This window comes from Narcine bancroftii, chromosome 3, assembly GCF_036971445.1.
Source record: "Narcine bancroftii isolate sNarBan1 chromosome 3, sNarBan1.hap1, whole genome shotgun sequence".
NCBI lineage: Eukaryota > Metazoa > Chordata > Chondrichthyes > Torpediniformes > Narcinidae > Narcine > Narcine bancroftii.
This window is the reverse complement of record NC_091471.1, coordinates 272,113,914-272,126,583: the sequence shown is the minus strand read 5'-3', so window position 1 is coordinate 272,126,583 and position 12,670 is coordinate 272,113,914. Positions and strand designations below refer to the sequence as shown.

Sequence of the window (12,670 nt, the reverse complement as noted above, 5' to 3'; positions counted from 1 at the left end):
GCCTTTTATGAAGGCAAAGCTTGTGTTAAATGGCTGGCAGTTAAATTTAGACCAATTGTTTTCTTAATGTACAATTAAAATTTAGTGCACTACTTAAGATCTTTTATTGTGGCTTAATTTCCTCAAGGACCTGTGCAGTTTGACTCTAGCAGTCTTGGCTTACATCAATGAAAGACTTCTTAGAAAAGATTTTCTGAATGTACTACATAACTACTAATCACTTTAATAAATTACATTAAATTGGTCTTCCATATCTCTTGATTTCTGTTGTCCTGAAGGGCATAACCAAAGATTAATGTGATGGTGATTTGCTTCTGAATTAATCCAATATGCAATGGCTGGGCCTCTGGAATTCTTCGTTGAGAAAATAGAAGCGAGCTGTTGCAACAGAAGTAACAAAACAAGCATGTTTACGAATAATAAACCTTAATTTTGTTGACAGGAGCAAATAGCTAAAGATCTTCTTTCTGGAGAAGAGGAGGATGAAACCCAATCCTCAGCAGATGATTTGACCCCATCAGTCACTTCCCATGAGGCATCAGATCTTTTCCCCCACCCTCTGAGATGTAAGTTTGTGACATAATGGTTCATCAGAACCTAAGAAGGATGCTATTTAACCAACCTTGCCTTTCATTCAAAACAGCAGTAGACCATTCGCTGACACATCACACATTTGCTCTGCCCTGCTCCTTCACTGTTTCTCTATTTTTTAATTATTCTCCAGTTTTTGATTCTGCCAGTCTCCCTGGAAGTGCTGATTTTTCCTGCACAAAATAGTACAGAAACATTACAATTCACTAGTTTGAGCATCTATAATTTTAATCGTCATTTCTTTTTTTTGAGAGGAAAGAGGTACAGGTGTCACAAGACTCACCCACCAGGTTCAGGAACAACTGCTACCCCCTCCACCATCAGACTCCTCAACAATAAATCAATTAGGGACTTATTTAAGGACTCTTACTTTTGCACTTTATTGATATTTTTTTCCTTGTGTATTGCACATTTTGTTTACCTATATTTATTTACATGTGTATGTTGTGTACAGTTTTTTTTTGCACTACCAATAAGTGGTGATTCTGCCTGGCCTGCAGGAAAAAGAATCTCAGGGTTGGATGTGATGTCATGTGTACTGTGTACTCTGGCAATAAATCTGAAATCTTCAAGTATCTCAACAGACTTGAGAAGTGGAAATTTTTTTTTTGGCCTACAATATACTCAAGTAATATGGAGAATAGGAGAATGATCGTCTCAGAATAATTCAGGAAAATGTCCTTACTGTCCACTTTAATTGTTTACTGGTTATATTCAACAAGTGGGTTTTGACAAAATCAACACAAGCTACTAAGGTTAAATAAGTGAAGAAGATTATTGTTAATTCTTGTACTCATTCCAAATTTTCCTCTAGTTAAATAACATTAGCAACTATTAATCTATTTGATACCAGAATTCCGTTTCACATTGAAATCTCATTGAAATGGTCAGTTCAACAGTGTGTGCTGTTTTTCTCTATTCCCCTTAATTTTTTTTATATAAAATTTTGAATTCCTGCAACTTAATCCTGAAATTCTGTAGACTGTAAACAAATGAATTGCTTTCAATTTTAAGATATGATAAACTTAATAAATTTCTGCATGATCTGCTCTTTTGAGAAGGAGTTCCAGTAGTTGGACCATTTTTCTAAGCTTTGTTAGGTCCTGGTTTTGTATTCCTTGCTAAATGCTCCCACACTAATGGTATGACATAGGAGGCAGAGTTGGTCTCTGTGTTTCCACACAAGAGTATGTGATTTTAGCATGAATACACTGCTTGACTATTTGGATTGTGCTCTATCATTCATAAAAACGTGTGATCGGAATGTAACCTCAGCTACACATTCCCAGCTACCACTGCTAACCTTTCATCATCTTTCAGGAATCTATTTAACTCTGCCTTAAGAATATTCAAAAATGCTGACTTAACTGTCCTGAAAGAGAATTTTATAGCCTCAATATTTCCAGAATTTTTTTTACCTCTCCTCTTTCTTGAAGTGTGATTCCATATTATTTTTAAATGGCCTCTAATTCTAGATTCTCTGAGAAAAGGAAACTTTGCTTTGCTTCTGCACCTTATCCCGACCTCTCAGTTGTTTCCCCTGTCCCCTAGCTGCTAACAGAAATGTGCATATTATAATGTAATCTCTTCTTCTAAGAAAAGTTGCCCATTTTCTGCTTTAATCTAATAAACCTTTTTGAGCAGCTATATGCATCAATTCCTCTGCTTAGAGCTGTCATTTACCAATTAATGCATTTATTTTTCCTGCTAAGGTGGATAATCACACATTTTTCTACATAGTTCCTAGATCTCTGCCCATTCGTAAAATAAACCACATTGTCCCTTAGAACACTTTTAATATCTAAGCTGATTTATTTGACTTGTATCTTATTGCAATCCAGAAGGTTGTTACAGTGGGAACATGTTTTGTCCTCTCTAGGTTACTTCACACCAGCTGAAAACTCGATAAAATGATTTAAAATAAAATGAAATTAACATTCCCTTTACTCACCAAAGCCCACAGTCTTTGAGCATTATGCACTTTAGAATACAGTTTTGTAATTCCTTGTGTGAATTTTGTTCCTTTATTTTCAGCTTTTTACATTGAGATAGGTTTGTGAATTAGTCAGTATTTGTCCAATTTGACTAACAATTCAATTTTGAGCAATATGATGAGTTCATATAAATAGTGCAATTAATTCTGTTTAAATCTCTTCTCGTGGTGAGATGCATTATTTGATTTATTTTTCAGCCAATATCATATTTCTCAATCTGGTTCAAATCATTTCTGTTTCTTTTCTGAACTACTTTTCTAGACGGTCATTATTGAGTATGTTTTCCCATTTATCTTTTGAAGAAACATGATTGGCTCTGGTTAGTTCTTAACGTGTAAATAATAAGGAAGTAATAATAAAGGAAGTAAACTAGGTAACAGTGTTTATCTGATTGCTTGTACTCAGTGAGTTATTGCTGATAGCAAAGCTATATCCAGACAAACAACACTGAAAATGCAAATACAGTGAAGAAAATAGAATATTGTGTTGGCCCCAAAGGACCGCAAAACCCAGCAGCAATGGAAATTCACCAAGACAAATGGTTACTTAAACAAAAGTTACTTTTAAACATGAAAACAGGATCAAACTCTAACATTACTATTAACAACCCCCTTCTCATTCTAAGTGCACGTGCTTGTAATGAGTGTAAATTCAGAAAAGTTCTTTGATTCGCAGTCTTATCTCACCTCACTCCTCCAAGTTCACCGGTATCAAGCAATTCTTATACTGTGCACGGAATTTAACATTTATGAATCTTCACCAGGCTTTGGTGCTTGAAAGCTAAATGGTTACTGCTCAGGAAGGTCTTGTCCGTTTTCAGAGAGAGATCTGTTGCTCATTGGACACAATCTGATTCCTTCTGATCAGCCACTTCAGTGTCTTGCCAAAGAAACTTGCCCCATCAGGGTTTTCCAGATGATAACCTCTTTCTTTCAGGTCACCACAGAGTTTCTTTTTGTTTCCCTTATTTCAAGTGAAACATTATTCAGCCAGCACTCTCCTCTTGTATGCACCGCAATGGCTTTGACCAGGCTGAACTAAGAACTCTCAACCATCTTCAAAATGGGGTTTCAAACAAGCTTGCCAGCTTGTTCCAATCACACCTGCTGCTGATGAACTGTAGAACTGAATTGTCTGTGTGTCTCTGAGAGAAAACCCCATGATCTTCTTAGAACAGCAAACTGCCTTCAGACAGACTGTGGCACCAGACCTGATCTTCCGAGTCCGTTCATCTGTTGCTTTCCAAAACAATAATCCATTACTCCACCGCAATTAACACCTACTTGTGAAGTCCTTCAGCAAAGCAGTTTCCATTGCCTTTACAAAGGCTCTGGGAGCCTGGATTGTGTGGCTTGAGCAGAGCTCTGACATTTTAAATGAGATCTGTGTTGTGAAGTGTTTGTATATTTTTGTGACCTAACTAAAAATAACCCACAATTTATCTCCTTTAAGACATATGAATATATATACAATATAAGTATAACAAAATCCGTCACAATATCAGAAGAGAGAATAAGTGATTTGGAAGAACTGAAACCATTTTCAGAATGTTTTGTGGCCACAGAACCCTCAGCACAGGTCTACAGAGTCCTCCACGTGGCTTCCACAGATCACCCACCTGTTTCTCCCATCTCTTCCTCCCCCATCTGGTTTCCTTTCCTTTATCCTTCACTCTTCATTCCACCTATCACCCATTTATGCTGGCTATCTTCCTTCTCTGCCACCTCTGACCCAGGATGCAGGATCTCATTGCAAAATGAAAACAATTCCTTCCCCACCCCAACCCCACCCCCAGCTGCTGCTCCACTCACTGAGTTCTTCCAGAGGTTGCAGTTCAGGTCAATAGCCAGTTAAAAAGGCATATGAATGCTTGTCCTTTATTTGTTGAGATATTAAATACGAGAGCAGGAACAGTAAAAGTCTGTGGATGACATTCACATGAACCATGGTACAGTAGAAGGGAAAAGTAATGTTTGGTATTTATGGTATCCATTCAGATGATAATCCTCTAGTTCATTGGGACTGGATTAAAATCCAGATCATGGAAGTCAAAATTGTGCCCACCACCCTTTTCTCGCTGCTACCAACAGGAAGGAGGTACAGAGCCTGAAGAGACACACTCGATGTTACAAAACAGGTTCTTCCCCATCACCATCTGAACGGACAATGAACCAATGGACACTACCTCACTTTTTTTCTTTTTTTTGCACTAGTTTTTTTTTTTAATCTTGTATTTATGAAATTGTAATTTATAGTCAATTTGCACTTTGTTCTGCACAATACTGGTGATGCAAAACATGAATGTTTATGACAGTGAACCTGATTCTAATGCTTTGAGTTTGCCTTCTGACATTAACATGAAATTTAAATTGGATTTTCAAGTTTGCAGAAACAAAATTGCACAATTTCTGGAACATCTCTCTTCATTTCAAAAGTCGTTAGGTTTTAATAAAATATGATTGAGTGCTAGAATAATTTTCTGGAGGTTAACCAGAGTTCATGTGAGAAATATTCTGAGAGGAGGAAAACACCTACCCTTTTATCACTTTGTTCAACTCTTGCATTTAACCTGTTGGGTGAAATAATGATGTAACCACCAGCTTGTATAAACTGCACATTATTGTGTCCTGAGTTTCCAGATAAGTCGAAAAGTAAAACATCTTGTGGTATTGTATATGGTTGTGTACTATATGCTAGACTGAGGATTCAATTAATAATAAATCCTTGAATCCATATTGTTGATTGTTGCAACTATTTTTAAGTGCTAAGAAATTTTAGAATGGGAACATCAGTTTACAATTAAAATTTTGGCAAAGAAAAACCTAATAATGGCCTAAGCTGAAATATTTAAATTGAATTCCAACAGCTCAAGGTGTGTCGTTCACTCAGTTCTATAGTTTACCTCCTTTTGATCTTCTGACATCTAATTTTGGTGGGATCTTCTACTGCACTTTGCCTTGTGCTTGCCTAATCTCCCTCATTGCACCTCTTCTATTCATATCTCCATGCTTACTGTATTAAGTCCTTTCATCACTGAAGGTTTATATTGAGTTCCAACTCTTTGATAATGAATATGTTCCCTCATCTTTGGTATCGATCTGGTATATCCTTCCTGGTCTCTAGCTAGTGCCACTGTCCTTCTGTTTAGTTGGTACATCAGAGCTGTCTGATTACTTCAGTCAATGCTTTACCCAATGTTCATTCACACGTTATAGAACAGAAATATATTACCTTGTGGATTTTACTAATAAGTCCATCAATGCAAAAACATCTTTTGTTGTAAACTCTGAGCCTACATTAAACATGTGCAAGTTACGAGGGGAACCCCTTTTGTATTTGTAGTTGATTCATTCGTTTTTTGATAACTGAGGAACCATTGCCAGTGGGTTTAGATCCCTAATAGAATCCTCTTGAAAATCCTTGAAAGCCTTCAGCTTGGTATTTTATTCCTCCATTCATGCTTGTGGCGTTTGAGAAAAAGTTGAATACTCCAGTTTTTGGCTAAATGAATAATAATAAATTACAAAATGTAATATTATTCGCTATTGTTTATAAGTATCCTTGTTGTATTAAGAAATTCTGATTCAAGAAATGTGTCTTCAGTTCCACAAATCAGTTCTTGAGTTTTGTACCATTGAATAATGCAGTTACATGAAATTAAACAAAAATTAGAATTATTGCACCACTTGATTATATTTAACTATTTAATTTGCATATAAATCACCAATTTGATTTGGTTTCTAGCTAATTCTATTGAAGATGATAAAGAACTGTCATTAACAGATGAGGATTCTGATGAAGATGATTCTATTTTGTCAAATGACTGTAAAAAGGTTAGTGCCTGTAGATGCAGATTACCACATATCCTTTTTCGATCTCTTAAATGCACAGGTCAAAACAAAGTCTCCATTTCAGGGTGGATTAGAAAGCTTCAAATAAGTATTTCTTGCCACGTTTTTTCAACTGGTTTGTATTGTTTTTATTTTCCCCTCTTGTCCCTCATTAGCACTTCACATCATTGAGGTAACAAGTAATTGAGCTGTACATAATTGGAATATCTAGTTTAATTTCAAGAAGATTCTTTGGTAACTAATATCAGCTAAGAACCAAAATAGGTCAGTATTTTACATTTATATTACATTTCACATGAAATGTGGAAGGATGTTAGGAGGGAAAAGCATAGGTGTAGTAATTATACTAGCAATACCAGTTGGCTTTATTAAATGGAAGAATGGTAAGATTTGCAGCGTTTGTTTTGTATAACTCAATTACAGCATTAAATTATTTTGGTCTATTTTTTAATTTTTAAGAAGTAATGCACATGGATAAATCCTTAATAAACCAAAATGCTCAGCACTTTGTTGTTAGAGTAACACATTTTTCAGACTACTGGATTTTTATTTGAGTTGTTACACAGAAACAACCCAGAAAACAAAGTAGGTTTAAAACCAGCATAGGAAACGGAACAGTGCTTATTTTAAAGAGAGAATGGGAATGTGGGAACCAAGGCCTTGGTTCCTAAGCAAGCTTAGGAACAGAGGTCCTAGTGAGGCTGAATTTACAGAAAGTGCACAGACTGTTGACCCTCAAAGTTAGGAGGGAGCATAAGTCTGAGCCCCAGTAGTCAGAAGGGAGTATGGCAAACATTGCTTGAGCTAGATACTGAATTATTGGGATATCTAAATGGCTGGATAGCAGGTTGTAGGAATTTTACAACACATTATTATGAGAGATTTACATAAAGATGGCCAAACCAAACTTATCGATTTAGTTTACATGAAATCTTTTAAGGATGCAAATTAAAGGATTGAAATAAAAGGATATAATGATAATATAGATTGTAATAGAGGTTTTAAATGTATATGCACAAGATTTTGAACTGCATCATGAGAGTAGCTCATTAAATCAACATCAATCTCAGAAGTGAAGGAGGAAATAGCAGAGGCTCTGGCGGTAATTTTCCAAATGTCATTAGATATGGGGATAGTGCCGGAGGATTGGCGCATTGCGCATGTGGTTCCGTTATTTAAAAAGGGTTCAAGGAGGAAGCCTGGCAACTATCGGCCTGTAAGTTTGACGTCTGTGGTAGGTAAATTAATGGAGAAAATTCTTAGAGATAGTACTTATAAACATCTGTAGAGACAGGGTCTGATCAGGAGCACTCATCATGGATTTGTGGGTGGAAGGTCATGTTTGACCAATCTGATTGAATTTTTTGAGGAGGTGACTAGGAATGTGGATGAGGGTAGCGCAGTGGATGTTGTCTATATGGACTTCTGTAAGGCCTTCGATAAGGTACCACATGGAAGGTTAGTTAGGAAGGTGCAGTCTTTAGGTATAAATTTTGAGATAGTCAAATGGATTGAACATTGGCTGAAAGGGAGAGGCCAGAGAGTGGTAGTGGATAATTGTCTGTCAGGTTGGAGGCCGGTGACCAGTGGTGTGCCTCAAGGATCTGTACTGGGCCCATTGTTGTTCGTTATATACATTAATGATCTAGATGATGGGGTGGTGAATTGGATTAGTAAATATGCAGACGATACTAAGATAGGTGGAATAGTGGATAATGAAGAAGGTTTTCAAGGATTGCAGAAGGATTTGGGCTGCTTAGAAAAGTGGGCTGAAAAATTGCAGATGGAATTTAATGCTGATAAGTGTGAGGTGCTTCATTTTGGTAAGAAGAATCAGAATAGGACATACGTGGTAAATGGGAGAGAATTGAGGAATACAGAAGAGCAGAAAGATTTAGGAGTAACGGTACATCGTTCCCTGAAGGTAGAAACTCACGTGAATAGGGTGGTGAAGAAGGCTTTTAGTATGCTGGCCTTTATCAATCATTGCATGGAATTTAGGAGTTGGGAGGTGATGTTGAGATCGTATAAGACGTTGGTGCGGCCTAATTTGGAGTTCTGTGTGCCGTTCTGGTCGCCTAATTATAGGAAGGATATAAACAGAGTGGAGAGAGTGCAGAGAAGGTTTACCAGAATGTTACCTGGGTTTAAGCATCTAGAGTATAGGGAGAGATTGGACAGATTAGGTCTTTATTCTTTGGAGCGTAGAAGGTTGAGAGGGGATTTGATAGAAGTATTTAAGATTATGAAAGGGATAGACAGAGTGGATGTGGATAGACTATTTCCGTTAAGAGGAGGAAAGATTAAAACAAGAGGACATGAGTTAAGAATTAAGGGGCAGAGGTTTAGAGGTAACATGAGGGGAAACTTCTTTACTCAGAGAGTGATAGCCGTGTAGAATGAGCTTCCGGGAGAAATAGTGGCGGCGGAGTTAATTGTATTATTTAAGAAAAGGTTGGACAGGTATATGGATGAGAAGAAGATGGAGGGTTATAGGCATTGTGCAGGGAGGTGGGACTAGAGGGGGGTGTTTGGTTCGGTGCGGACTAGAAGGGCCTAATGGCCTGTTTCCGTTCTGTAATTGTTATGTTATTTATGTTATTAGATGATTGAGTAAAGAAAAGAAAAATGTCCAATGGGCCTAAAATTTCTGCTCATGTTTAAGTTGACATCAACACAGTGATCAGACAAATTGATGTTTTACTATGTTGTAATTTTCATGCTGAAAATATTGGACATGTTTGTGGCTAAGTTGCAATAGACCAATTTTAGTCAGTTTGGATACAGCAAAAAAGAAAGAGAAGATGAATGGCTCAGCAGATTGGGGGACATCCGTGGAGGAAATGGGCACAGTTTCGGGTTGGGGACATTTTGCAAGATTTTTAATCACTTTTTGAAGTGTCAAAAGGAGGGATCTTGTTTTTCTTGAGTAACCAGTTTTCATAACAGTGAACAAAATACTCAATGGCATTTTGTAGGAGAGCAAAAGACAGCGGTTTGTCGCGCTACTCCTGTTACCTGTTGAATCAAAACACGCCTTTCATTCAACTTGCTTTTGGCTCCAAATGTTACAGAAGATTTTATATTGCAATTTATGATCATTGAGAGAGGTTAAAAATGTGTTCTGTAATTTGCATTAAACATGCTATATAGTGACTTTTGAATTAGAACGTAAAAATTGAAATAGCAGTAGGCCATCTCATCTTTCAGTTCTGCTGAGCTCCTGAAATTTAGTGCCATTGAAGTCTATAGATTACATAAGCAAATTTCACTCTGCATTTGTTGCATATCTATTTAACGAATAAAGTAGAATGAATTTCTTATCTTTTTACTTTCATTTTTTTTTGGCCTTTGAACCAGCTATCATTCATAAGTCATTTCCCACTCCTTATTGAATATGAACTAATTGAGTTACTGCGCTCATTTGGAGGGCATTGATGAACACATTTGTAGGAATGGAGTCATTGTTGGACTAGGTTATAGACTTCCACCATTGGCATTTATATAATCTGGTTGTGACTGACTAAATAATGATCTGAACAATATTATCCATACAAAGTGCTTTTTTTTAAAAAAAAAAATCCAGAATATTAACCAAATTCTCACCCTGGTAAAATCTGGTCTTTTAGTTTATTAGTCCAACTCTCTGAATTACCAGTTATAATGCTATGCCACCTCCATCTCCAATGGACTGATATCATTTGTCCTTCTGTATATACAGCTTTAAGTGCAAGTTTGCCATTAGTGAAAAATAATTGTAGAATCAGCTTTGGTTAAATGTCAGAAATTAAATCTTTTGGATAGAATTTAAGAGCATATTTTGCACCCTGCAAGATAACTCAGCAAAATTTATATTTTGATTTCTTCCAGGAAATTATGGTTGGTCCACAGTATCAAGCTCCAATTCCACCTTTTATTAGCAAATATAGGCCAAATGAAAAAGGTAAGAATAGAAATCAGTCCTATCCATGTTTACATTTTGACTAATTGTTTTCTTGGTCCCTTCGGGGTTTTTTCCTTACTGCAGGCTGAAGTGGATGAGAGTATTGTTTTTGTATAGAAGCACATAAAATTAGGAGTGGGTGCAGGTATGTGGCCCTTCATGACAGCTTTCGTATTCAATACAATTGTGATTAACCTGATTGACTTGACAAAACAAAGATTTTGACTATATATTGGTACATGGGACAGTAAACAATTTTCTACCTTAATATGATCTTTCTGCTTTGTCCCCATATTCCTACACCCATCTTCTCAATTATTTTCAGCAACTTTACTCCACCTTTCATAGAGAATTCTACAAGTTCACCACCTTCAGAGTGAAAAAATTTAATCTCATTACAGTCCTCAATACCATGAGATCTCTCAATCTTCCCAACTCCAGTGAATGCACCCCTAGAAGTCATTATTTCTTCCCGTAGAACAAAAAAAAAGCAGTTGGGTGAACACATTGTATTTTTCCTCTGGCAGATGTGCTTTTCCTTGTATATGGAGACCAAAACTGCATGTACACCTGGTGTGCTCTGCATAATTTGACCTCTTTATTTCAGTCCTTGCACAACACAAAGCAAATATCTTTTGCTCCCTCAACTGCTTGCCACAGTTTGAGGCTTACCATCATCTTCTCGTGGGAAATTAGGGATGGATAAATGAATACTGTTCATCAGCAAAGCCAAAATTTTGAAGGAGGGAATATTTATTCTTCAGATGACAATATTAAGAGACTGCTACTCAATTTTAAAATTTGTTTTAAAATTTTTTGGCATACTTGGACATGCTAATTTTACATTAAGTACCTTGTACATATAGTTCAATTATTCATGCTTTAACTCGCTTACATTTCAGCACTGGGGAGGTAAGCAAATCCTTTTAAAATAACTCTTAATAAACACACAGATTTCCAATTTTGATTTCAAATGGTGTACAAAGTTTGCAATTTCCTGATATACCAAGAAGGCATTGATTTTTGAAGGCGATAACCAGTCTGAAAACCACACATTCTGCTGAATATCAAAATGGAAGTGTTTGAATAGGATCTGGATAGGTTCCTCCTTTTCATTGTGGAATATGAAAATTCCATATTGGAATCTAAAGTTGTTTTGTTATTGATATCATAATCCTCTTGTGTCAATGAGTGTTGAACAGCAAAGGGTATTGACCTTGCTCTGCAGTCTCTGAGCGGCTTTCAGTTGCAGGAACAAATGAACAATCCTTGGTACTTTGCTGGAAAATTTAAATTTTCCAATTACACTCAGCTAGACGGAAAAGCAGTCCTTAAATTTAAATTTTGTATTAAGCTACCAACGATAATTCTGGAAGAAACAGGACATAAGAAGATAAATAGGAGCAGGAGTCGGCCATCCAGCCCGTCGTGCCTGCTCTGCCATTCAATGTGATCATGGCTGATCTGATGATCGGCTCATCTCCACCTACCTACCTTTTCCCCATATCTCTTAATTCCTGTACTATGTAGAAATCAATCCAACCTTGTCTTAAATATATTTACTGAAGTCACCTCCACTGCTTCAGTGGTTAGCGAATTCAATAGATTTACTGTCCTTTGTGAAAAGCAGTTCCTCCTCATCTTTGTCCTAAATTTACCCTGAATCTTGAGGCTATGACCTGGTCTCCCCTAACAAATGAAACAACTTGCCTACCTCAATCTTTCATAATTTTATGTTTCCATAAGATCCCCTCTCATTCTTCTTTTTTTTTTAAACTTTATTTAAGATTTTATAACATGAATAACATATAGGATTACATTTAAAAAAATTAAGAATAAAATAATAAAATTACAATACAGTATCAGTAATCTAAATAAACTATACCCTCCCCAATAATTATTACACATTAATAACCCAACTCAAATTAGTCCAACCCCCCCTTTCCCCCCCAAAATAAAGAGTGAAGAATTAATAAAGTTAATAATATATGTGAGAAAAAGAAAAACCCACTTACAAAAAAAAACAAAAACATAACCGATTAAAATACTAACAAAAAGAAAAGTAATTAATACTAAGATATCAGACTTAAAAAACATATTTAAATCAAACTTAAATGCATATATTTAACAAACAGAGTTAAGATGAAACATATATTTAACTCAAACTTAATATAAAAAATTAAAGTTAGTAACATTATCTATCAAAAATTCTTAAATAATCAATTCTTAAAAAAAATTGTAGCATGAAAAAAAAATGAAAAAAAAACTTTCTCTATAGAGATAAACATTCA

At 36.0% G+C, this 12,670-nt stretch overlaps 1 protein-coding gene across 7 annotated transcripts in view; it reads left to right on the top strand.

Moving 5' to 3' along the window:
* The window catches only part of LOC138758775 (mesoderm induction early response protein 2-like), a 1,136,488-nt gene that overhangs the window by 1,105,184 nt on the left and 18,634 nt on the right, over positions 1-12,670 (top strand). For all 7 annotated transcript variants that reach the window (XM_069928152.1, XM_069928154.1, XM_069928158.1 and 4 more), the window contains 3 exons: positions 443-566; positions 6,330-6,418; positions 10,307-10,379. In XM_069928152.1, coding sequence (XP_069784253.1) covers positions 443-566; positions 6,330-6,418; positions 10,307-10,379 — 286 coding nt within the window. The remainder of the gene's footprint in view (positions 1-442; positions 567-6,329; positions 6,419-10,306; positions 10,380-12,670) is intronic.